Below are 26,330 nucleotides of genomic sequence, written 5' to 3'. Positions count from 1 at the left end.
CATGGGAGGACACGAAGGGACATTGGGGACATGGGGCATAGAGGGCGCGCAGGCAAATTTTAAGGTACAATGGCAGGATATTGGGGTGCAATTGAGGTGCTTCAGCCAGCGGGCCGGGTCCTGGCGCGTTGACCAGGGCTCGGTCAGAGCGGCGAGCGGGGCGGCTCTACCTGTTTGCCTCCCCCCTTGGAAGATTCGGGGTCACCGGCCTCGGGGGGTTGCCAGGGTCCCGCGACGGCCTCGCTCGGTGGCACACGCGTCCCCCGGGCTGGCCACCGGCCCCGGGCGCCGGCACGTGCCCCGCTTCGGGGGCTCTGCGCGTGGAGACTTTCCACCCTCTGGGCACACAGATACTGATTCAGATCTCGCTGCTGTTTTAACTGGTGATGCCGTTCGTTAGGTATGGTTTATTGCGCTCCGACCCTCCCCGGGCCACAAAAGAGCTGCACGTTCCCTGAGCCTCGAGAAAGACGGTTAAGGTAGTCGGCCCGTTTGCCTCGTTGCCACCTTTTCACGCCGTTTTTATTAGTAGCACTGATTTATTTAAATATATATATATATTTATATATATATAATTCTGGCCCTCCCCAGGTGCCCGGCCGCCCTGGGCCCCCCCTCCCCACCCCGGTGCGCGGCGGCGGTGGGGTGGGGTGGGGTGGGGGGCTCAGTTTTTATTTTTGATTTTCTGCTTGGCCGGGACGTAAGGCAGCGCCGTCTGGGTGCTTTTGTCGGCCACGGTCTGCGTGCCGCTGTTCCTGGTGGGCGGCCGCTGCGGCAGCGAGGCCGGGTGCTTGGCCAGCGCCTTGCGCCCGGCCTCCCGCGGCTCCTCGGGGCCGGCGTGGACCCCCGGCGGTGGTGGCGGCGGGGTGACGGCGGTGGCCCCCGGCCCGTGGCCGTCCTGGTCGTCGTCGCAGCACAGGGCATGGTAGAGCACCTTGTCGCTGAAGCGGACCCGCTCCCTCGTGCCCGGCGTCCGGTGGTGCGAGGGCCTGAGGCCGCCGCCGCCGCCGCCGAAGGCCTCCTCGCTGGACGAGTCGGGCGTCCCGCCGCGGGGGCCGTTGGCCAGCGGCGCGCCGCCGTTCATCAGCCGGTAGTCGGGCTGGCGGCCCGGCGGCGGCTCGGAGCCGTCGCCCGAGTCCGAGGGGGTGGAGGCCTCCAGGAAGGAGCAGAATTCCCAGCTGTCGGAGAGGATGTCGGAGGCCAGGAAGTCCAGCTGGCCCAGCTCCAGGCCACCGCCGCCGCCGCCGCCGCCGCCGCCGCCCTTCTCGCTGCTCGACGTGCTGCTCGCCGTCGCCGTGGTCCAGTCGTCCGGCTCCAGCTCGAACTCGAAATCCGACGTCAGCCGGTCGATCTGGCTCACCACCTGCGGAGGTGGAGACAAGGGGGCAGGGCAGGCTCGCCGGCCCCGCGCGGGCACCCATGTCTTAACACGCCCCGTTCGGCTCGCCGGCGGTCCCGAATCCCTCGGCCGCTGCCTTCCAGCCACTAGAGAGGGGCAGAGCGCTACGCTGCCCGAGCCCGGGGAGACCAAGGCCTCCTGCCCAGCTTGGCTGGCATCCTGCGGACACCACCAGTGAGATGAGTTGACAGGGTCTCAGCCTGGCTCTCGGCGGAGCCGGGTAAGACGGGTCTCAGCAAGGAGGAGAAGCCAGGAGCTGCTCTGGGGAAGCCCTCGGCGGGAAGCCAAGCCAACCCAACGGCTCATGGGACTCGCTTGCTCTCCAACCGAGGCTGCAGGCTCTTGTCCTGGTGCCCCCTTCCTCTCCTTCTTCTCCTCTTGCTTGTCTCCCTCTCTTGTCCGCCTGCCTCTCGTCCTTCCCGTTCTCCCGTGGGAGAGGAGCCAACCCGAGGTGCTCAGACAGGTCACCCAGGGGACAGAGCGGAGGCGAAGTGGGGGCAAAGCTTTCTGGGCAAATGCCAGCTCGCACAGGGAGCGTGTGCCACCCACGCAGCGAGCAGCGGGGCACCCAAATCCCCTGTGCACACGGCTGACCCGCGCCCCGGGTGGCCAAGTCTCTCGCTCGGTTCCCGCGCCCGCATCCGTCCCTCGCGCTCGGCCACAGCACCCCTCTGCCTGCCCGGCACCTCTCTCTCGCCACCCTGCCTCGCTCCCACCCAACGTGCTCTGGCTGCAGAGTGGCATCTGGATAATTTTTAGCTGCGCTGTCGCTAGCTGGCAAGAAAACTCTTACGCCCGCTGCTCTCCCACCGGCGCTTCCCACCCGAGCGGAGCAGGTGAAGCTATTCGCGGCCATCGACACCTCTGCCGCCCCGTGCCTCAGCGTCACGGCGCTCCGGGGAGGAGGGAGCTCATTTCCAAATCCTCCCTCTCTTGCAAGGGCCACCCAGCACGTGTTTATTATATTAAAGCAGCTAGACCATGGGGGACAGGGAGCAGGTCTGACCCGCAGCACTTGTCTCTCCCCGCCAACGCTCCCATGCTGCCGGGAGCGTGTCCCCTGAGATGGGGCTGGCATCCAAGCGAGCCTGTGGCGTGCCCTGTCCCCGTGTCCCTGCAGGAGCCCGCACGTCTCGACCTCCAGCAGGACAACAAGCCTTGCCGAGGGAGTTGGTCACCCTGCGCGGTGCAGACCACGGCGGGGACACGCGCTGGCACAAGGCAGGCAAAGAGCACACCGCGGCAGTTGCCTCTTGGGCATGAATAAAACAAGCCCTTAAAAAATTAAAAATAATAGACCATTATGTCCTAGTTCCCATTCCAGCTCGCAGGGAGACTGGCAACTTGTATTTCTGAGGCTGTTGGAGGAATGAAAAGCAGAGCCACGATGGTAGCATGCCTCCCGCTGCAAGCCCCGCATCGCCCCGGCCACTCGCTCGGCCCGCTGCCTAAAGAAGGTACCTGGAAGCTCAGACTCCACTCCAGTGAGAGCTGTTTTCCATAGGTCCTTGCTAGCAAGGACAAGCGGACATGCCAGGGTACAGCTGGGTCTCAGGGCGACCAGACAGCCTCAGCGCCCGTGCTAGCCCCTAGTGAGCACCAGTGCAGAGTTGAGCATGAATATTGGGAGCTGCAGGTTGGCCGCCCCTATGTCCGAACGTCACCCAGAGATCTCCCAAGGCCTGGGAGCAAACCAGCCTGCCCTTGCCAAGGCTGCTTGCCCTCCCTCCGCTCATCAGGCAATGCCTGACTCCTAGGGCGAGCTCTCTGGATACCCAGGGCTCCTGCAAACCACCTGAGCAGATGGCCACAAAGCACTGCCCAAGGCCCTGGAGGCACCTGAGGGGCTACAGATGGTGGAAGAGGCCTACATGCCTCAAGAGAAGGTGGCAGCATGCCTGCCCAGGTGGAGAAATAGGTTAAGGAGGAGCTAGATGTAAAGCATGGATGTGCTCCTGGTCGCTGGGTTGGAAAGCCAGTCCTACACCCCCTCACTGAGTGCATAGTCGTGGCACTCAAGGCAGGTGCCCCATTTCTCCTGCCCCACAGCTCCCTCCAAGTGGCTTCTCACGCACCTTCACAGTGGTGGCCCTCTCTCAGACATGGGGCTCCAGGAACAGTGCTGTCCTGCAATCTCCTGGGGTCCAGGTCCAGGGCAAGAGCTGCCTACAAGCATGAGGAGACCCAGCTCAGTAGGAAAGGACAGAAGTTTTAGTACAGTGACTTCACCCACGAAGCCCATCAGCTCCTGTGATGGATGAACATCCAGAGGAAGTCTGGGCAGCACACCAGGACCTTTGCCACCACAGGAGGGACTGGGAAATATGTTTCCAGTGCAAGCTTTGGTCAGGTGTCCTGGACAGACGTTCAACCAGAGAGAACCAAGAGGTCACTTTTCCGTGAAGGCTCAAGTCAGGGCTCTGGTCTTCATCAGCGGGCTTCATTTGATGGAGAACAAACTCTGCTCAGATTTGCTGAGATGTTCAGTTGCTGTTCACGATTATGTTAGCTGTCATTTTGCTAATTTCACGATGTGTTCTTGATCACCTTTAAGGTCAAGATATCTGCTTTTACAGGATAACTGTGCATTTATTTTTGGAGTCAGGACTATAGATCAGAACAAAGTGAAATCTGGAAGAAAGTTATAGTCCCTGGATTTGGTATTTGCTCAGCACCTTCGGGGGAGGTAGGTGTTCAGGGAGTTCTGAAGCAACAGGGTGAGCTCCATTTGGACATCCACCTTCAATTCTTTCATTTACATAAAAGCCGTTTTCTGAATGACATGAGACATGTTATCATGGAAAGTGTGTTTCTGGAGATCAGAAGTTGTTTGTTAAAAATTTTCAACTGGCGTCATGTGTCCCTTAAAGATGTTGTTAGTTACTGCAGTATCAGTCTGAAGGGGATGATCAGAGGCAAACACCGAGCTTGGAATAGGGTTTTTCCCTTCCCAAATACAGATCAAGTGGTTGAACTTTCATAGCACTTATCTCACGAACACCTGCACATCCTCCAGTTAATTAAAGCAAGATATTTGTTTTGATCACGACTTGATTTAGATTGCTTTCGTTAAGAACAGGGCCTGTTCTCTCCTGGCAAACATGAGCAGCGCACCAGTAAAAGACCTTGACAAATAGTCTCATGGCTTTTAATTCTGGTTCAAAGAAGAGAGGTCCTACTTCCAGATTAGTATGTCATAAAGCTGTTCAGAAGCAAGGTGTCAGCAACCTCAGAGCTAGCACTGGGCATTTCACAAGGATCAAAGGGCCCGCGTGGACCAGGGATGTGAGTCTCACTACTCGCCAAGAAGCTGGCATGACTCTTTGCAAAAACTCACTTGGAGACAAACTAATTGAACCATACCTGCCCAAACTGAACTGGGATGGATGATGCTGATGCTGAGCATGATGGGAGGAAATGCAGAACAAGCTGACGGGCACCGTCAGCTCCATGTGAACAAGTTGTGACTGCAGAAGATGGCCCCTGAGCTCAAGCTTGCAGGACAACCTGGCCTCTTCCCACTGGGAATGTGCTGCTAGACCTTTCTGCTGGGCCAACAGCAGCTGGGTCAGGGACGGAGCAGGGCCCAGAGCGAGGAGCAAGGCAGGCTCCTAGCAGCATCACCTCCCAACCTGTTTTCATCTCCAGCAGTGAGAAGAGACAGGATGCAGGGTACCCAGCTGAGCCACCTCCCAGCCCCCAGCCTTGCTTGGCTCCCTGGGCTAAGGGGGCAAAACCCTGCGCTCCTGTTGTGCCGCTTGGAGGGAGACACGGCACTGCGCCGGTGCGCGGGCGCACAGCGAGGCGCTCGGGCACCATGGCTGCGTGCAGTGGGGAATGGATGAAAGGGCAAAGCCGGGAGGGGGAGACGCAGCACAGGCGCAGCAGGCTGGAGCCGGAGGACGAGGGGGCTCGCAAGGCACCGAGCAGATGGTCTGACATCTGGGTTGCCTTCCCAGCTCAGTCCGAGTCCCTGCGTGAACCTGAGCGACTCGCTCGACTCCTCCGTGCGTCTGCTCCCCTGCCTGCGAAATGAGGGGCAGAAATCGCTCCCAGCCCTCTCCCCCAACCGACCAGGGTAGGGCTGTCCCTGTCCCTCAGCTGTGCAGCGCCCGGCACCGCTGCAAGCCCGGGGGCAGTCAACTCTGCAGGGCGCGGGGCTCTCGCTCTCGTCCTCCACCCTCGACTTTGCCCACTGCTTAGCACATCCAATGGACCCTCAGGGGAGGAGGTTTTTAATCCTAGACCTGCCAGGCTCCTAGCACAGCCAGGGGACTAATCCTGCCCAGGTTCACACAAGGGCGAGTAATAATCCCTCCCCTCCCCGGTTTTCACCCAAGCACCCGCTGGTGTTACATCTGTGTCGAGCCTTGCCTTTGCTTGGTCTCTGGGTGAAGCGTGTTATTTCTTGGCTGATATTTCTGTATGGCGCTGTGTGTGTGTGTGTGTGTGTGTGTGGCATTTCTCTTATGTGGGAGGCAGAGCACGAAGTGAAAATTAAAATCAGCAGCGTTTTTAAGTGCATATTTTTGGCAGGGTGGCTGGATTTCCTCCCCCTCTCCGTGCTCACCTCTCCGGGGGAGCTGGCAGAGGGCCTGTGCCCTCCTTGCAGAGGGCACTGCCAGCCTGGAGGGAGGCCGAGGCAGATGGGGGTGCTGAGCCCCAGGCTCGCACCCCACCAGCCTTGGGCAGGGGGGAGCCACATGGCCTCTGTGCGTACCAGACAGCAGCAATGACAACGGGCTGATGGTTTTGCAGCTGGGCTACAATGGACAGACAGACACCCCGGGCTGAGCTGCAGGTGCATTGAACCCTTGTGGAGAACCAGGCATTTTGGTAGAGCCAGGGGAGCGCGGGCACCCACACTGCACTCCTCATGCTGCTAAGGGAGATGCGGGCACAAGAAGATCTCTCAATGATGCCCCACCTCCTCACAAAGTGGCTGCTAGACGGACGCCCATCTCCAACCCCACAAAGCAGAGACGGCATCATGGCTTAGGGACCAAAGGGATTTACCTGCCGTAATGGCATGGCAGTGGAGATGAGGACCCAGGAGCCCTGGCACTCAACCTTGCTTGTACCCACTTGTGCACCAGTTCCTGCATTTTGTGTTTTACCCCTGGCATGGACATCCGTGTGGGCAAGTGCCTCAGGCTCGCTTCAATGCCAGCATTTTACTCAGCAAACACTGAGCAACAGCAGGCACAGTGGTGCTGTGGCCCCTCATTGGCCGGGAGTGTTTTGGGAAGAGTTTGAGCAGACTCTGTCAAAGTGGAGCGACACCTTGGATGTTTCATTGGGTAAGTACCTTTCCCCTGAACATGGGAGCTTTTGGTGGGCATGCTGCTCGTGGCGGCTGGGAGTTGCCTGGGTGGATACAAGGACAGATAATAGTCATGGATGGATGCTGGGCTGGCTAAAATTAAGCATGGATGTCTTGGCCTAGTGCTGCAGTGATTGAACTGTCCATACACCCCTAACTTCTCCTTCCCATTCCCAACAGCTGCTTGAGGCCTCCTTCCTGGCGCTGAACTTTTCCCAACATAAAGGGGAGCAAAACTATAAATGGAAAAGCTCATTAGTGGGAGGCCCATGAAGGGCACCAGCTCCCCAAGTCCCGACTCATCATCGAGGTGGTCGCTCCATAGGTATCCAGCAGCTCCCCAGCAATGCGGGGTCCTCCTGTGGGATGCGCTATCCCAGGGATTGAGTTGCGTCCTCCCCCCGGCTAAATCCGCTCTGCATCTTGCACCGGCGCCCTAAGATTATTTTTGCTACAGCTACTCCCCAGCCCTCTCTGAACACCATCATTTTGTAACGAAAAAGCAATTTTGCTGGTATTTTTCGAGCAGTTTCTCTGAGCGCAAACGTTTTGCTTGTTAGTTTTCATTACTACCTTTCTCTTCGCTTCCTTTTCCTTCCCCTGCTCTTTCCTACCTCCTTCTTTCCTGGTGGAAATCAACCATGAGTTTTCCAGCTGCAAAGAAAGGAAGAACAGAAGGAAGGACCGAAAGACAGAAGGGCTGAAGAAAAGAAGGAAGGAAGGATGGAAGGAAGGAAGGAAGGAAGTACTGTACTTAGACCTGCAAAGGCACGAAGCCAGAGCAATGTTCACAGCAGCCAATTTGGGCATAAATGAGCCCTGCTGACCTCAGGCAGTACCCGTTGCAGCACAGCTCTCCCACTCTCCTTGGCCATGGACCGCCAGGGCTCTGCCCCCTGCCCTGCCGCTGCCCTTCCTAAATGCTCCTCTTTCCCCGCTCTCCTTGAGGCTCTCAGCAGAGGCTGGTGAACCCCCCCTCTTTGCAAGCAGGGTTTCCCCAGCCCCGGCAGTTTGCTGGCTGGTGACCAGCCCCTCTCCCTCTTCCCAGGGATCCCTTGACCCTGGGGCAGAGGGGCAGCTGCACTGCCGGACCGCACTCTTGCTTGCTTGCCTTGATGCTCAGCTCCTCTGGGTGGCCTCTTGGGGTGCTGTGCCAGTGCCTCACGTCCAGCCTCGGGAAGAGCACGTCCTGCCCTGGCCATAGCAATGACAGATCCCTGCTGGCATGGTCACTATTTCCAGCAAACAGGGCTGGGGAGAGAGAGGACCTCCTTGCACTCCCTTCTTGGCCACCCCAGTCCCCGGCAGGGGAGGGATGCCCTGCCTTAGCTGCTCCTACACAACCTCCTGGCCACACAGCACAAATGCGCTGAGAAAGAAGATCAGTTGTAGGCTGCAGCTTTTCTTGACCTTGATGAGAGGACCAGGCTGGCATGTGTGGTAAGCAGGTGGAGTGGGCTTCTGACTCGCTGCTGCGCTCCTGCCATGGCACCTGGGCCACCAGCGTGGCCACCGGTGGGGCCAACTGCCGGCCTGGCCAGTGCCCCTGAGTGGCATGGATGGAGAGGGCAGCACTTGGGTCATCCAGGCTTTTGTCTCACCAGGAAAATTTGGGCTGAGGTGCCACGGATTGTTGTCTAGGAGTGCGTTGACCAGTAACATCATGGCAATATAAGGCGTGGGAAAACATCTTTCCAGGGAAAAATGGGCACACCCTAGCCAGGATCAAGTTTCGATTGGAAGTTAAAAGAGTCCTCCAACCACCGGGCCCTAAGCACTCAGAGCGGAGGAGCAAAGTCCCTTTTTGGAGATGCTCAGGCTGTCAGGGCCCTGAGGGCACTAACAGGTGTTAATGGCCCTGACCATCTCCACTTGGGACCCCCACCCACCTGCTGCCCATGGACCCAGGAGCCCATTTAAGCTCAGCCTGGGCCTCTAGTCCTTTCCTGAGCTCTGTTGTAGTGGTGCTTGTCCCCAGCCCTGTCTCTGCCTCTGTATCCTGGCTGGACCTTAGACCTGTGCTGTAGGTAGCTCATCTCCTGGATGAACCCCTTGGATGTATGTTGTAGCCTTGCCTTTGGCCTTATCTCCTGGATGGACCTCAGCCCTATGTTGTAAGTGGCTTGTCTCAAGTCTTGTCTCTGACCCTGTCTCCTGGGTGGCCTATGGACCTGGTTCATTGCTTGCTGCATCTGGGGCTGTCAGTAGACCTTGTGGCTGATCCCTCCAGGCTCATCTCCCTTGAGGACAGCCCTGCTCCTGGATGGTGCCACTATGTGATAATGGAAAGTGTGTGTAAGTGCACACATGCTTTCTCTAAGCTTTTCTCCCTCTCCCATTGACTTAGATTTGCTTTCTTGCCTTTTTGACCCTTGCCTGCACAAGAAGCCCAGGAAGAGCTGGTAGGGGCTAATTGGTCCTTTGCTAGAGGATGTCTTACAGCAGCACTTTGGCTTTGAAGGCTCACACGCGCCAAGTGGGACCCACGTGTGAGCCTCCCGGTCAGCAGACACTGTGTGACACCAGCATCTGCATGAAACTTTCCAAATCAGAAAAGGCAATAGCTTCTGCTCCCATTACACAGTCATCTCTCTTTTTTAACTCTTGTTTGTTTTCCTCTGGTGAAGAAGGGAGGACCTTGAGGAAAAGGGGGAGAAAAGAGCATGTGACCTTCTTTCTCAGTGACAAAAAAAGACTTGGGAAAAAGGAGAAAAGAGTTGTCCCTGGGAAACACCCAACTATTATTATTTTTTAATAAGGCAGAAAATGGTTTCACTGAAGCCCTCAGCTGAAATGAGATCACCTCCCTTTTCAGGAAGGCTCTGTCTCAGTCGCTTCTCAGACCAGTGATTATAACACCAGGTTCAGGGGAAACCTCTCCCAGAGCTTTACTCCTGGACCTCCCAAACCCCGTGAGTTGAATCTGGTGGGGCCCTCTTTTCCAGCACCAATGGGGGAGTTTTTTCCCTACTCTTCCTTGAACTAAGTGTTGGGACCGAGGGGTCTTGGGGCATGTTTCTGGGGTCACTAGCTACAGGCTATGACTTGGGCTTTCCAGCCCTGGGACAAAGCTGGTCTCCCTGTCTCCTTCCCCAACGCCAGCTCCCATGTGAGCCACCATGCACCCGTCCCCCTCCCTGCCCCTGCAGCAGCATGTGGGGATTAGTGTCACATCAGCCACGGCTTGCTACAAGCTATTTTTAGGAACGCTCTCCCCGCTCTTTCTATTTTAAACGGGTTGGGGGTATTAAGTACCTATGTGACACTTGGTACTCACTGAGGCCTGGATTTAAATGTAAAGTAGGATTTGGTCTTCTCTCCTCTGTTCTCCTTCCTGTGGCAGACCATCAGAGTCTTTTAGTGGAGATGACCATTGCTGGTGGCAGCAGTGGGACAGCAGAGGATGGATGCCAGTCCCTCTCCCCTACTTGGGCTGGGGGGGGGTGTCTCTGGGCAAGACCCCAGCGAAGGTCTTGCTGCCCACGAAGGTGAGGGGTGGCTCCATCGCCTGCGAACGGAGAGGAGAGACAGGCTGGGGCTGTGGGTGCCTTGAGTGACCCTAGGATGCCTAGAGGGAGATGTTGCCCTCTTCCTCCTTTGCTTTTAGGTTTCATCTTGTTTGCAGCTACCTAGAGATCAGCTTAAATCCCAAAGTCTGACAGCTCCCAGCCTTGTTGATGTTTATCTCATGCCATTTTGACACTGTAATGCTCAACACTGCTTTGAGTGTTTTGGCTCCTGCAAAGTCTGAGGGCCCTTTCTGGGCTGAGCAGGAAAAATGAAGATTGCTGGGTGAGCCCAGAGGTGGCACCACGTCCTCTGCGCGGGGGGCTGGGGATTGCTCCCTCCCCAGAGATGCTGCGGGAAGGCTCTCCTCGTCCTTAGTGGGGTCACTCTGCTCATCCCCCTGCTTGAAAGCATGGTGTGGGGAATTCATCCTTGCCCTGAAAAGGAAAGGAAGGAGGAACCAACCTGGCACTGTGGCATTATTTAGGCAAATGAAAATAATTGCCCAGAGCACTGAGCTTGGAGCAGCAGGAGCAAGAGCTGGTGCAAGGCACCGAGTGGGTAAAGGGGTGGGACCGGGTGCCTGCAGACCCTGCCGTTGCTGGAGTGCTCTGGAGATAGGTGCAAAGCCAAACCACAGAGCTGCCTAGCCTGTTCCCACCCCAAAGACCAGGGCTTTCTTCCTTAGATGGGTCCCTAAGAGTCTGTTCCTTTCCAAAGACAGCTGTGGGGGCAATGCCATCCAGCTAAACCCAAATTACTGCTTAGCTTCAGACTGAGCACCTGATGAACTGCCTGCATGGTGCTGAGCGAAGAGTGGGTCCTGCTGCTAGCAACAGGGATGAAATGCTGTGGGGTTTGTCTGCATCTCAGAGCACCTGGGCAGAACCTGTCCTCGCTCTGTGCCTCAGTTTCCCCCTCTGAGACTAGAGGCTCAGGAGAGCACCAGTTTTGGCAGCCACTGTAGACAGCAGGTTATGTGGGGAAGAGCCTTGCTGTCCATCATAGTCCAGCTTGTGTCTAGAGCTGAGCAGCCCCAAGGTGCTGGTAGAGCTGTGGGATGCCCAGTGGGGAAGGAGGAAGGATCCAGCCACCCAATCGGGCATGTGTGCCTGATGTGCCTCCTCTGGTCACAGGCCTGGGAGAGATGAAGCCAAGGGTGAAGGATGGTCCTGCAGGGCAGATCCAGATCCCCCCCTGTCCAGCATGGCTCTGGGGTGGGAAGCTGGGCATGGGAGGTTCCCCCAGCTGCAGGAGAAAGGGGCCCTGGCAGGGGAGAGCACCCAGCCAGGTTGTGTGGACGCTGGGGTCCTGGCCTGGGCTGCGGGCAGAGGTGGAGGGCCCTGTTTCATGCACTCTCACCCAGACTGCGGGAGCCTCTCGGCAGCGTGTCGGGAGCGATGGAGGGGGAGGACGTGATGCGAATGGAGTATGGGAGGTGCCTAGCTCACTTCCTCTGTTTTTTACTCACTGCAGCAGCCAGCTCTTACAACCCTTCCCCGGAGAAGGGAGAAACCACAGCTCTTTCTGCCTTTGCCTTCATTCCTCAGGCTGCAGCACAGCCCAGTCTGGAGGAAAAAGCCCCTGTGCCACCTTCTTCCAAAACCACGATGCTGTATTACTGCCCCACAAGAAACAGCTGTGCTGGCCCAGTCGGGATGCAAAGTGGATCCAGTCATTTTCCACTCGGCTTACCAGACCAAGTGACTAAATGGGACAACTCATAGAGAAGGTGAGATGGAGCTGTGCAGCTGTAGCTGAGAATTCCCACCTGTTTCTGCAGCCCGATCACTTGGGAGATGCTGCTCCAAGCACTTGTGCTGGCCAGGGTGTCTGCCCACAGGCATGAAGGGACCTCTGGAGAAGGCACCTCTTGGCAGGTTTCATCCTTATCGCGAGGGGAGATCACCCTTAGCCCTGAAGCACAAGGTTTAATGCCTCTTTCTGCTTTTTTGTTCCTGTCTGCTGCGATCGTGTGGCTTCTGATGGCACCTACATATGTGCCAGACCCCTGTGCAGGCTCCTTGCAGCAGCGAGCCCTGTGGCAACTCGTTCCACTCTCTGACCAAATGTTTCCTGAGTGTTTCCGAGATCCATCACAGCCACAGTGAGGTAGCTGGCACCCTCCTCCTCCTGGAGAAAACCTCCCTCTGCAGGGAATGAACCTGGCAGTGTCCCAGACCTGAAGACCTGACTTGGCACCCAAGCCCATCTGGGAGAGGTGTTTTGGGGGACTGGGAGCCCTGCTGACACAGTGAGCAAAGCCATCGCATGACTGGCTGGGAGAGGCCAGCCTGGCCACAGCACTGGCTTCCTGCATCTGCCCTGGATCCTTGCCCACACACCAAGACCTGTGGAGGAGGCCATCGCTGCCTCCTCGTCTCTGTGACCATCACCATGAGCCTGGCAATTACAAATGCCAAATACTTTTAACTCCATGCCCTTCCTTTTTGTTCACTCTGTAAGCTACACTTCCATCACGGAGTTTTCAAGTAAAAATTTTCCCTTCTGTCTCATGAGAAGGTCTTTAAGCACCTGACCAGCTTCCCTGCCGGTGTGAGACTGGGGGACAGGATCCCCCTCCCCCCCCCAGAGCTTGTGTGTGGTCCCCACACCCTCAAACAGCACTGGGAGCCAGAAGGCTTTATGGTAAAAGCCTGGATGTCCCAAAATGGCTACTTCCCTCCCCAGCTAGATACCTGAGTAGACAGATGTTGAACACCTGGAACATTCTTTTTAATAGGAGTTTTGGTAATCAGCTCAGCTGCAAATCAAGCACTTTCCACTTGGGTCTCTAGCTATGAGTTAGATTTGGTGGCCTGCGTTTCGACATTTTGGCCATTCTGTTTCCTATTCATAGGCTAATTCTCTTCAAAACCTGAGAAGCTGCTGGAGAGTCGACGGACAACGCGGGAGGAAGAGATGGGACTTCAAAGGCTTCATCTGAATGGGCTGTATGGATTCATCAGCTCCAGTGAAGAGCTGTGCAGGCAGTAATTGGTAATACCTATTGCTCTGACTGTAGGAGAGGATGGGCTGGAGAAGGAGAGAGAAGATGCTTGTGATCAAAGTAGTGTGCACTGACACATCACAGTCCCGTTTTTGAAGTGAATCGGCACTTAGGGCTGGCGGCGCTTGGCCTTTGGGAGAAACCGCTTGCAGGAGAGGCTCGTGGGCTGGGGGCAATCAAAGCAGCCCCGCGAGGGCGGGAGAACGGGCTGCCACCAGGCACCCTCCTGCTGCCTGGGAATTCCTCAATTCAGTGGCATTTTTTTGGCTGGAACAATGACGACTTGTCGAAACAGACTTTTTCCGTAGCAGCATCTCTGTTTTGGTGGGAACTTCACTTGGAAGATCAAGAGGGACTGAACTTCACGCAGCGAGAGGCAGTGTCGGCAGCGCACTGCTCACCGGAAAAGCTGGCAGATGGTGCGAGAACGGGCTGCAAACCAAGGACAGAGAGTGCAATTGCGTTTTCCCAACCCAGAGCAAAACAACTATTCCCCTTGCCAGGCTGGGGACTTTTCCTTTAGAAAAACATTGCAATAAACCACAGGGGAACCACGTGGGTTTCCGGGGTTCAGCACAGGGCAGTGCTGGGAGCGTTGGGTCGGGGGCTCGGGTGGTGGCTGCACCTTCTCCTGCACAGCTCTAATCACAGGGACGTTGCTTGTACAAAAACCCCAATTCAGGCCACCCCAGACCTGAAGTCCAGGTGTGCTGAGTGCCTGTAGGGTGCCTCCAGGCCTGCCAGCTGCTCTCAGGGATTTCAAATGGTCCTTTCAGGAACTGGAGCATCTCAAATGCAAATCCTCGTCCCTCGAAAGGGGGCATGTGAGGCTGCTCCTTGCCACCACACAAAAAGAGAAGAGCCTGCTCCTTCTGGGTGCAAAGGGAAGAGCAGTTTCCGCAGGCCATGCCTCAGGCAGCCTGCAGGCCTCCTTTCCTGTACTTGCCCCGACCTGCCTCCCTCCGTGCCCTACCTCGCTGTGGGCTGAGCACGGAGGGAGCTGCAGAGGGCTCATGCAGCCCAGGCAGAAAACCCCATTCTCTAGGCAATGCCACCAGGTACGGTGGCTTCAAATCAACGCCGAGGCATTTGACACCATTTCCTCAAACTGGCTCCTATCTTGCTCCTCTACTGGGAAAATAGCAACTTCAGCCACCCCCAAAAGCCCCCCTGTAACAGAGCAGCCAAACTTTTCCAGCGCAGGGGCCTTCCCACGTTTCCCAAAATGCTTTCCAGAGAAGGCAAGGTGAGTAAATATTTAATAGTGAATAAATGATTAATTGGAGCTCGCTTGCAAGCAAGCCAGGGAAACCTGGGCTACAGGGGCCTCTCTCCCCAAGCTGACATGTATAAGTGATAGTGCTGTGTTGCCTGTTCCAGTGCACCACAGACCTCCGGATCATTTGCTGTATCATCAGCCGCTAAATAGTTGAAAATCATCGCATAGATCTCTGAAACGTGTTATCAGAATAATAAGCTGCCTTCTCGCCGTGAACTTTCCAAAGCATTCGAGGCTAATCACCTATTGATCACAAGATTATTAAGGTATTTATTATCATAACAGTAGCGTTTTTGGATCTTCCTTCTACCAAAGACCTCAGAGAAAGCGTTGAAAACGGTAGCTGGGGAACCTCCCAGCGCCGCTTTACGGCTTGCGGAGACCTGGCAGATCCCACTGCTGCTCCGGTGCTGGCTGGTACCTGGGGAGCGACAGGGCAAGACAGCGCCTGTCCCCGCGGGATGGAGGCACAAGGGGATTTAGAGGCTGTATGCGGACCAATAAGGTATTATACTGTGGGATAAAGATGGGTTGGGTTAGTTCCTTTACTCCTCTCTGAATGTTTCCCACAGTTGGTTTCCCGCGCTGGCCAAACCGATGGCCCGGCGACGGGAAGGGGCCTGGGCTTAGCAGCATCTTTGCCTGGCGTGCCGAGAGGATCGCGGGGAGCTCCCAGCGTTTTTTCCTACGCGGGGCATCGCCCTTTCCGCTGCCCGCGTGTCCCCCAGCAGGTCCCAGGCCAGGCCGGCGGGCAGGAGGGGAGCGGGAGGCAGCCGGCGTGGAAACGGCTCAGCGGAAGCGCCTTCAGCCCCTGCCTCCTGCGTGATTGTACTTCCAGTGTGCGATTTCAGTCAAAGATTTAATAATCATTTTCCCCGCACATAATACAGCCCTGTCTTGGAGTGCTGGAGAATAATTATATACACAAAAGGCAATGGAGAGGGAGGGAGAGAGGAGAGTGGGAGAAACGAAACTGGAAAAACATCATCCTGAATAAAATGGACATGTAAAATGACACAGGAGATTTATCGGTGTTCACATGGGAATCGCTCTCAGCAGAGGGTGCCGGGGGACCGAGAGGGGATTAAGGCAGATTCCTGTGTCTGAGCTCCCCTGTGAAGCAGCTCTGGTCCCAAACTGCGCGGTTGCCTCCTGTCTCGGGACCGGCGGGGCTCGCCGGGGGCCGACGAGCAGCAGGGACGAGGCTCGGGGGCCCAGGAGAGCTGGGCTCTGCTCCTGACCTGCAGCTTCCCCAGGGCCGGGCCCGTTTCCCAGCCGGAGCCCAGCATGCCCCCTGCGGTCAGAGTATCCTGCAATCCAAATTATCTGCTGAGAACTGAGGCGGCAACTCAAAATCTCTGCTGAAGCAGGGAAGGACCCAAAAAATGCCTTATCTGGCTGTGTGAGGAGCTGGTGAATGGTGGCAGGGCAGGAACTATCCTCAGGGTAAAAGCGCTCATGCCTGTGCAGCATTTTTTGTTGGCTTTTGGTTTTTTTTTTTTTGCAAAGGTAAAGCCAAAACCTTTGTGGTTGAGGGAGACCGGCCTGTCTCCTGCAGACTTGCAAAGCTGTCAGCCGCCCTGTGGTGAGGAGTCACCCAGATCCTCTCACCAGGTCTTTGCAAAAATCTCAAAGAAACGGAAGGATACAAATGGCCTTTGAACATCGCTTGGCAAAGGTTTTGGGGCTCCATAGGTGTGTTTGGTGAAGTGTCCCATGCAGTAATGGAGCCTCGTGATTGACACTTGCTAAGCACGTCCAACCCCAAATCCCACCTGAACAGCGAGGCCCCAGATAGAGGAGGTAGCTGCACAAACGGACGCGATCACAGTCCCATGGTGGCTTCGCTTGCCTTGTACCCAGCATTCAGCCTGCTGCAATGTCTCCAAGAGCTGAGCTTTGCTGTGTGCTACCACCCGAGCCCATACCCCACAGCCAGGAGGTCTTTTCAGATCTCAGGCACCTGCAAACCACGACAGCAAATGCAGCTCTGGCCTCCCTGCTTCTTGGCAACTCTTGATGGCCTTGATGACTCCCCCTCCCCCCAAAAAAACCCCACAAAACACTTAGAGATGCTTTGGAATAGCGCTGGGATAACTCAGCTACTGTGGAAGACCTTGATGCATCTTGCCATGGAGCAGCCGAGAGCTAGGCCAGCCCAGGGCAGGACGTGCCTCCATCCTTCCCAGGGCCCAAGGGTGTTTTCTGCACTTGCCGCTCTTTTTGCCACCAGGTGTCCACAGGAGACCTCCCCGGGCGAGCAAGAAGGGTGCTGTGCTGGCAGCGGGACCGGATGGCTGCTGCAGCACAGCTTGCCCGCCAAGTGCTTCCCGGGGCTCCTAAATCCCGCGGGAAATCTGGCAACCCCCTTGCTTTCATCTGATTAGATAAATCAGATGGGGGGCTCTATCCCTCTCCCCCTGCTAAGGCCTAGTTTCTCTTGCCACCGTGCAAGTCTCCAGCCTGCTCTCTTGGCCACAGGGCTACACTGCAGCTTTCCAGCAGCCTCAGCTCCCTCTCCCATCGCCTCAGCCCCTGCCACCACTCTGATTTCTCACTGCTACTGACCCCAACCTCCCAGGAGACTAGAGGACCACGCAGGCACTGACTGGACACACTCTTAATAGCCCTTTCCCAAGCACCATTTCCTAAACCTTCTGCTAAAAAGCAACCTGGGCAAAACAATAAACAAATAGTTGCAAGTCTCAGGGCCCTGGGGGCACTAACAGGTGTTAATGGCCCTGACCAGCTCCACCTGGGATCCCCACCCACCCCCTGGCCATGGCCCAGGAGCAGATTTAAGCTCAGCCTGGAGCTTCAGTCCCTGTCTGAGATGTGCTGTAGGGGTGCCTGTCCCTAGTCCTTTCTGTGCCCTGGCTGGACCTTAGACCTGTGCTGCAGGTAGCTTCTCTCCTGCATGGACCCTCAGGCATTCACTGGAGCTTGTCTCTTTGCCTGTCTTTAGCCTCATCTCTTTTTACTCCTGCCTGGACTCCATGGGTGGCCCTGGTTCATTGCTTGCTGTGTCTGGTGCCCTGCCAGGCACTGCCTTGGCCCTCCTCCAGCACGGAGCTGCTGGCCCTTGCTGCTCCATCAGCAGGCAGGGTGTCTTGCTGCCCGCAGTCTCCTGCCTGCCTGACTTCAGTGCCCAAGAAGATGCCAGTCAGCTCCAATGGATGTGTTGCTGCTAGCTGGGAATTTGTCTCTGGGAACACTAAAACTGTCTCTGCAATCCACTGCTTGTTTCCAGAAAGCTGCTAGAAACTTGAGACCTCTACCTCTCTGTCCAACTTGGCTGACAGCACCCTTGAGGTTCAGAGGTTGGCATGGGGCTGGAACATCCCAACCCTGAGATACCAGTGGTCCCACAACCTTCCTGTGTCATCTCTGAAACACCCTGCTGATGCGTGGGAGCAGTCCTCTATCCCAAGTGGATTTCCAGGTGGCCTCACCTCCCCAAACTCAAAGGCTTCACAGCAAAACGACCACTGTCTGGTCATGTGTTTTTTCCTTAGCAGTCCAGAAAGGGGGCATCTCCCGGCTGCCTGGGACCCACGCATCAATACCCAGCCTGGTGCAGAATGATACACGCTTCAATTTCCAAAATCCTGCTCTGCTTTGCGCTCATCACAGAAATCCCCCAAGCCTGTTGGCAGCAGGCAGCAGTAGCTCTGGCTTGAGGGAGCTTGTTCTTGCTTTCAGCTGGGTGGAAGGAGGTGACTCCAACCAAAGAAGAGAATTGCTAAATGCAAGGTAGAGAAACACAGGTGCTTATTTTTTCTTTCACCAGGCTGATTTCCTAGAGCTTAAAATGTGCCATCCAGTGTCTACCATATACTTTTCTGGGTGGGTTTGGAGGAGATTTCCACATAACTTGCTCACATGTGTGCATGCTCTGATCGATTCACAAAGTAAGGAGCTGAATTTCCAAAGCCTCTAAAACCCAAAGCCTGCTCGGTACTGGGAGGGGCAGAGAAAACCAGATCTCTACATGCCTGGGATGCTGCAAGGTGATTCCTTCAGTTTGCTAATTCCTTCCTGCTAATTCCTTCAGTCTGCAACAACCAAATCTGCAGTACCAAGACAGCAAGTCTTTCAGACTGCAGACAACCATTGGTTTGGTATTCCCGTGCTCCCAGACCATGCTGGTAGTGCCCCAGGAGAGGGTTTCCCTGGGCCAGCCTTGCTGTGGTGTTTCTCCAGAGTTGCTGTGCCCTGAACACCATCAGTGCTCAGACTGCAGCCACGTGCGTGGAGAGCCTTTGCTCTGCTGCGTTGTAGTTCCAGTGCCTGCTCTTGCACTGAGTTTTATGCAGCACTGTATAAATCTGACAAACTGCTGCAAAGTTCTACGGGAGCACTGTAGAAGTTGTTTAGAATGGTTAAACTTCAGGACCTGGTGAAGACCTGGTGGCCAGGCTCAGGGCTGGCTTGGCTGCATAGCCCTATGCTATCAGGGGCTCCCCTTGGGCAACTACAGCTGGACAGAGACAGCTTGAGACATTGCTGCTATCCAGGGACCAGGCTATGTCCCCTCTGGACCATGCTGCTTCATGGTGCCTCATGGAGAAGTCATCTTGTGAGGCAGGGCTGACCTTAGCCCCCTGGCTTGCACACTGCCAGCTCTCTGTGGATGTCCCTTCCCAGCAGTTGGGTAGTGTCCTCATGGAGCTGGGGCAGAGCGGGGAGCAGGATGGTGGGCAGGAAGCAGGACGGTGGTCGGTAGCCCAAAGAAGCACTTGGCAGGGGCTGAGCAGGCTCCACCAGCCCAGAGGCATCAAAGCATGAAGACCTGCTGGGGGTCCAACTTAGCTCTATGACCTTCTAGCGCTCCTCTTCCTCCCTTGGGTTTGGCATGGCTGCTACAGCATCTTACACAAAAGATGTTACCGGGGGACTCCAAGAGCTGCCTCCCCACACCCTCAGGCCTCCCTCCCCTCTGCTCTGAGATGTGCTGGTATAACAGGGTGCCCGAGCGAGCCCCAGCACGAGCGGGAAGAGCGCTGAAGCTCCCAGGCAGGGACGGCTCCTGCCGCCACCATGGGGCTGGCTCACAACTTGCACCCACCCCCAGAACTGGCAGGGTTTTTGGCAGAAATACAGCAACACACCCAGTCTGCCTCCTCCCACCTGTGAACGTGAGAGCTGAGTCACAGTGTTGGGGCTGCAGGAGCGCACGAGGCGCCCCTTTCCCTCTCCCAGCTAAGACGGGGACCCGGTGTGCCCTGCATGGCAGACAAGGAGGGTTTGGGCAGCTGAGCTGTGCTGAGGATGCTACAAAGGGGCCCGAGGGCTTTCCAGTCCCAACAGATGGATGGAGACCCCAGCTCGCTCTGCTGACATGTGGTAGGAAGGAGGGAGGCTCGTGGGACCCAAGGGAATGACGAGAAGGACAAACCAGTGGCAAAGCCAGCAGCCAAACCCAGCTCACCTGGGGCGTGGGAGGCCAGCTCAGCCTGGCTCCATGGGCTGGTTGCTTAAAATACCCTCTTGGCTCATGTGTCTGTGACCCAACCAGGTGCCAGCCTACCATTTGAGACGAGGCTGAGAATCGGATGGGAAATCCCTGCTTTCCTGCTCCGTTTCCAAGGTGAAAGCGGACTTGCCAGGTACTTCCCATCCCAGCACCCTTCGAGACTATTGCCGGCTGGAGGGGGAACCCAGAAACCAGACGTGGGCCTCCTGCGTTTCCTCACTGCATCTGGAACATCCTCTCTCTGTGCCTTACTTTCGTCAGCAGAAAAACTCGCTGAAGCACAAGCCTGTGTAGCACCATGCACTATAGGAGTGCAGTCTAACGGGGGTCTCCACCATCACGGAAATAATTCCAATGCAGTTATAGGACAGGACTCCTGAGCAAAGACAGCATGGACTGGGCGAGCTCAGCAAACGGCCAAACCCTGGACCACAGGCTCTTAATGAACTCACTGTCCCAGTCCAAATATGTGTTGCTTTTGCTGAGGAGCCTTGCGGGTGGGAGAAAAAACCGCCTCGCTGCAGAAGACACAGCACGGACATGCTCAGTCTCACTTGCAAAATGGAAAGTGAGAGACTTGTCCAATACCGTCGCCCAGGTCTCCCTTAGCCCTCTCCATGCTCCGCAGGAGGGATGCTCGTGTGATCATAATGGTCCCATCTGGCCTTAAAAATCTATGGCCCTATGAAAGAGGCATTAAAGTGGGCATCAATTACCCCCATTCCATTTTTAAAGGCCTCTTCATGCCCTTCGAGGAGCGTGAAGTGAGCTTGGGCTAAACGGAAGATAGCTCTGCCTTCTGGTTTGTTTTTTTATTATTATTTTTATTATTTTTTTTAATCCTTCAGAGATGTGCTGAAGGGGCTTTGGGTTCCCCCATCGACGTTACAAGAGTCGAGGGCCTTCTTGCTTTATTTAATGGAGGTTGCTTTTTGCTGGAGGAAGAGCTGAGAGAGCAATGAGAAGCGGGAAAGGAAACCTCGGGCTCCGCCAGAGCCGGGTTGAGTCCTCGCAGGGACCAACGGGGAGACGTGGCTCCCCTCGTCCGTGCAGCCAGGCAGCCCCAGCGTTTTCGGGGGCTGGACAAGGTCCTGCCTGGAGCCGGCTTTCCCAAAGGAGCGGGCTCCCTTCAACGCCATGGACAAAGTGCAGCCATCCCAAAGGATCGCTGTGATTCTCTGGGGCACTTCAGGCCAGAAGATGTCACCTCTGGGTCATGGAAAGCTCTTCCCCCATGCTGGGAGCCTCACTGAAGATCCAGCCCTTACTGCGGCAGCTCCCCCGGATGCCCGCCGTGGCCAAGGGTGCAGCGGATGCGCTCGCCAGCCCGCCTAGGAGGAGACGGTCTGCTCACGAGCCCAGCTTGCTAACGCAGGGTAACATGCACTCCTCTAGCCCCGTGCCTTCCCCCAGGTCCTCTCCTGCGCTGGCTGCTCCAGCGACCGCGTCCGGGAACCGCCACCGCGGTCACCCATCCGCCAAGGACCGCATATGGGAGCTGCTTTCAACCCAGGGCCACCAGCCCGCTGCGTTGTCCTCGCTGCTTTCCGTCGCCTCTAGGCGCCAAAGCATCTGCAGGGCAAACGGGGGAGAAGGGGATGACAAAACCCCTGCCGACCCGACGTGTGCACCCTGGCCCACAGCATCTCTCCCGGTGTCTCTGGCTCTGGAGCAGCCGCTGGGCTGCCCGGCGTCCCCCAGCCCCTTCCCGCATAAATACAGCTTCTTGCTGAGCATCTCGGAGGGCAGAGGGGTAAGTACGGCTTTGCCCCAGAGACACCCATGCAAATGCTTCGCTTTGCCCATATCCCCTTGCCGGGCTGGTAAAGCTCTGCATCCCGTGCGGGGCTCTACCGGAAAGAGTCTGGGTAGCGAGCTCCTCTGCTCTGGCTGCCGGTGGGATCGGGGTGCTGCAGCACCCCGATCCTGGCTTCCCACCCGCCTGCAGACCGGCCCATCGCGAGCGAGCTGCTGGTAAGCCCCGGAGCGCTCCCGCGCTGTGGGCTACTTCCCGCAGCGAGATGATGTTTCACGCGTCTCCGGAAATAACCCGATCACGTTTGGCTCAGTCCACGTAGCTGGCGCAAACCTACATAGGCGCGCGCACACGCTCTCCGCTGCAAAAAGCAAGCGGACAAGTTCTGCTCAAGGCTACCGAGCGGTGGCCGTTCACAGCTTCCCACCCCCAGCACTCACAGAAAGCATCCGAAATCATCAGCCACGTCTGGGTCACCTTCCCCCCCCGCCCCCCCTTTTCGGAGACTTGTGGCCCAAGCTTTGAGCCACGACAGTGTTCAATTACCAAGCAAACAAATGTCGTTGTGCCTCTGCACTGGCAGGAAACTCCAGCCACACTTTGTGCGTGTGTGTGTATATCCATACATATATTTGTATGTTTTCTTTTAACAGGGAGCAGCAGAAACGCTTCCCAACAGCCAAAATACAGGACAGCTACTCGCTTTTTTGCACTATGGTATGCAGCCACGCATGCCCCCTGCTCTGTGCACTGCCACTGGCCGTGGACCCCCACCCCTTGCACACCCGGCTCCCGAGGATGCTGCGGCCGGAGGGAGCCAGGAGGATGCTCCCGCGGTGCAAGCGTGGGCTCCAGGCAAAGGGGAATCGCCGGGTCGGGGAGCTGGGGGGAGACCCACCGGTTAGAGACCTCCGCAACATCAAACGGCTCGGCAGACTAGGCGGGTTCCCACCTGCAGCCGACGGCGAACCCCAGCAGCTGGCTGCCAGCCTTTCTGGGTGCCCTCTGCAACGCCAAGGAGGGTGGGCTCCCCCCGAGGCCGCGCGACACCCAGCTGCCTTCGGCCAAGCAGGCCCTCCCGGGCCACCGGCACGAGGGACCCACCGCTCCGCTCACCTCCCTGCCCCAACACGGTCAAGGCAAACAACCCCAAAAGCCCCCCAAAACAGCGCGGTCCCTACCGCGTGGCTACGCGTTCGGCACAAACACACACGGTGCCGGAGGGTGGGGGGGATGTTCGCCCTGGGGCCAGTTTTGTGACCCAGGGCGCTCCTTGGAGCGGCAGCGCCCACCGGGCGCTCGACCCAGCGCTTCGGCCGAGCAGCCTGGCTGCGGGCAAACTGAGCGGCCGCTTGGCGTCAAGGTCAACAAGCCAATTTGCAAGATGTGGCCTTTTTCCATCTTTGGAAATCGCGCGCTGCAAAAGAGCCAGGCGGGCGCCACCCCGCTGACTCCGGCTCGCGGCTGGGGCTGAACCGCGTCGCCTTTGCGACCCGGCGTCGGGCTGAGCTCTGCAACGCCCAGCCCGGCCCCGGCGGCGGGGCGCATCCCCGGCCCGGCGTGGGGACCGCGCGCCTGCCGTTGGGGCCAGCGGCCGCCTACGAGAGCCGGGCGAAGGGCTCGCTCGGGCGCGGAGCAGCGCGGGGACGCGTCACCTGCAGGGCGTGCAATCGCTCGCGCGCCCTGTGCCGGCTGATGACACACCGGCTGCTCAAAGGGGAATGCAACCTGCAGAGGGGTGTGTGGGTGGGTGGGTGTGTGCCATCACACCCCACGCACGCACACCGGGTTCCCCTCCCGGGGGGACGCGTGATCACGCGTTGCACCCCCCCTCCCCGGCTCTCAGCCCCCTGGGACGGCTCGCCGAGGTCCGCCGCGCCGCCGACCTGGGGCTCTCCTACCTCCCGGAGCTCCTTGGCGACCTCCTTGAGCTCCTGCAAGATGCCTTCCAGTTGCCCGATCACCATTTTCATGCGGCTCCGGATGCGCTCCCTCTCGCAGTGACTCTTGCTGCTGCTACAGTTGCTGCTGCTGCTGCTGGGGTCTCCGCTGGGCTGCCTGTCCTGGGAGGTGCGGGAGTTCATCCTTCCCTAGCGGCCTCGGCTCCCGGCCAGAACGCCTCTGTCCATCCTGCTCCCCCCTAGTCTGGTGGCCTGGCGTCCGCGGAGCCCCTCTCGCCCGGGGAGCTGTCACCATCTTAACGCCCCCCTGCCTCCAAGGAAGTCGCAGCCGCACGCTCGCCTCCCCCGGCCGTGACCGAGGCCGCTCCGATCGGGAGCGGGGCAGGCGGGTAGCGCCGGGGCCCGTCGGAGCCGGAGGAGGAAGGCTCGTCCGGGCGCTGCCTTACGACGCGGATGCGGCTGCACCATGCGGAGCCGGCGGCGGGCGCCGGAGGAGGGCTCGGTGGTCGGGCCGCGCGTCCTTCAGTCGTCGGCCGTGGGGAGGCGCGGGGTAGCCATGGGGCGGGGGGCCGGCGGGTGCGGACCGCTTGCGGACGGCTGGCTGGCTGGACAGGGCTGCACCTGCCTGCGGTGGTGTCGTCGCCTGGAGGAGGAGGAGGAGGAGGAGGAGGAGGAAGAGTCCTTCGGATGTCCCGGGAAGCCAAAATCCAGCGTCTCGCTCCTCTCCTCGTCTCCGATCCCGGGGACGGTGGCTCGGCGCTGGGTGCCGGCAGCGGGTGCTTCCGAGGAACGCCTGCTGCTGCTCGCGCTGGGCCCGGGCTCCGGCGCTGCCCGCTCCTCTGCCGGGGGACGGCGGGGCAGCCGGGCAGGGGGCTCGGGCGGATCGCTGCTCCTTCCCCCCGAGCGCGGGGGCCCTCCGAGCCGGGCGCGTGCGTCCTGTGCAGCCCAGGGCCCCCTCCTGCAGGGACAGACAGACAGACAACATGCGGGAACCATCCCTTCCGGAGCCGGAAAGCCGGAGCGCTGCGGGGGGGGGGGGGGGGGCTCAATTCCCTCCTGCCTGGCCTCAACGCCAGCCCCACTGGGAGGACAAGGCCACGGACAGCCCTTGGGGACCCCCCCCCACCCAAATTTGGGCAACCCCTCCACCTGCGGGGTGGGGGGGGCCAGGATGGAGCCTGGTACTGCCCCATCTCCCCCTCCCTCCTCTCCCCCATTTCGGGTCCTGGAGACAGTGGGGCGTCACTGAGCCAGATGGACAGACGGATGGACAGACAGATAGACACGCAGCCCAAGAACTTACCAGTGCAGCAGCGAGCAGGCAGCCAGATCCCCCTTTTCCCCCCGTGCCTGGCTCCAGTCCAAGCTCTTCCTCGTCTGTTTTTTTTCTTTCTTTCTTTCTTTCCTTTTTTTTTCCTTTTTTTTTTTTTTACTTCCTCCCCCTCCTCCTCTTCCTCCTCCCTCCGGGCTTTCGCGTGGCACAAGCGGAGTCCGGCGGCCACCTTCCCTCGGCTGCTGGCAGATGGGGGGAGACGTTAGCGGAGGTGCCAGCCTCGGGGGAAGCCCCCGGGGGTCCCGTCGGCTCCGAGCGCAGCCGGGCAGGGGGGCGCCGCGGCCGCATCACCCCCCCTCCCCGGCGGGGCCGAGCCGCAACCTCTCCTCGGGGTGGATGTGTGGGGGTGTGGGGGGGGAAGCAAATACCCCCTGCCCCAAACTGCCCCCCACCACCCCCGCCGGCCCGATCCCTTCCCTGCAGAGCGGGGGAAGCAGCGCGGCGGCGCATCCTCCCCGCCGCTTGGGGGGGGGGGCAGCGCGCATCCCACCCCCCCACCCCGGCCCCGCCGCCGCCTCCCCCCTCCCTCCCTCCCGCGGGCACCGACCGGCGGCGGCGGCGGGGCGGGGGGGGCTCAGCGCTGGCCGCCCCCTGGGCGCCGGGCGGGCGGCGGCGGCGGCGGGGGGCGGGCGGCGCCCGGCGCCCCGGGCAGCGCCATGGGGCGGAGCGGCGCGGAGCGGAGCGGCCGCAGCCTCCCGGCTCCCCGCGGCTCCCGGCGCGGCTCGGCGGCGGCGGCTGTGTCAGAGAAAGGGGCCGAGCCTGCGCCGGGCGGGGGGTGGTTAAAGGGGCCGGGAGGCCCTTTCCGCGGTGCGCCGGCGGGGGAGGCGGCGGGGCTGCCCTCGCCGCCCTAGGGGTCGGGGGGGGGGCCGTGCCTCAGTTTCCCCCACCGCGCGCTTGGGCGCTGTCCCCAGCCGGCTCAGGGCCTGCACCCCGGCAGCCAGGCTTGGCAAGGGCAAAACGCCCCCCTGCCCCGGGGCGACTCACAGCTGCCCCCTGCCATACTGGCACCGCAAACAGCTCTAGAATCCCCTGCGGGCAAGAAAAACACCGTAAGGAAGGTCCCTGCTGCAGGATTTGCCTGGGCGGGAAGAAAACAACCAGCGGGAGCGTGTGTGTGTGTGTGTGTGTGTGTGTGTGTGTGTGTGTACAGTGTGTGTGTACAGTGTGTGTACAGTGTGTGGAGGGGGGGAAACAGCTAGGGAGGAGGCAGGGGGAATCAGCCTGAAGCAGAAAGCCAGTCTGGGAGAATTCAGCCCCCAAATTTGGCAGCGATATAAGCCAGGCGAGTTTCCTGTCCTAGAACTGAACCTCGACGATAGGTGGCAATCCCAGGTCTGCAAGAGGCG

General features: G+C 58.6%; 1 protein-coding gene across 2 annotated transcripts; it reads right to left on the bottom strand.

The window, feature by feature from the left end:
* Positions 1–542: 542 nt before the first annotated feature.
* On the bottom strand, positions 543–25,551 carry INSYN1 (inhibitory synaptic factor 1). Of its 2 annotated transcripts, XM_068958465.1 has the most exons (4): positions 25,532–25,551; positions 24,955–25,163; positions 23,652–24,609; positions 543–1,363 (listed from the first exon to the last, which is right to left on the bottom strand). In XM_068958465.1, exons 3-4 carry the CDS (start codon positions 23,832–23,834, stop codon positions 665–667), a joined length of 882 nt encoding a protein of 293 aa, XP_068814566.1. In that variant the 5' UTR covers positions 23,835–24,609; positions 24,955–25,163; positions 25,532–25,551; the 3' UTR covers positions 543–664. The 2 variants fall into 2 exon arrangements, with proteins under 2 accessions (XP_068814566.1, XP_068814564.1); XM_068958463.1 differs by lacking the exon at positions 25,532–25,551 and having other exon boundaries at positions 24,955–25,268.
* Between the last annotated feature and the right edge of the window lie 779 nt (positions 25,552–26,330).

The sequence above is a fragment of the Struthio camelus genome, chromosome 12, assembly GCF_040807025.1.
Source record: "Struthio camelus isolate bStrCam1 chromosome 12, bStrCam1.hap1, whole genome shotgun sequence".
Taxonomy (NCBI): Eukaryota; Metazoa; Chordata; class Aves; order Struthioniformes; family Struthionidae; genus Struthio; species Struthio camelus.
This window is presented reverse-complemented; position numbering and strand designations above follow the sequence as displayed.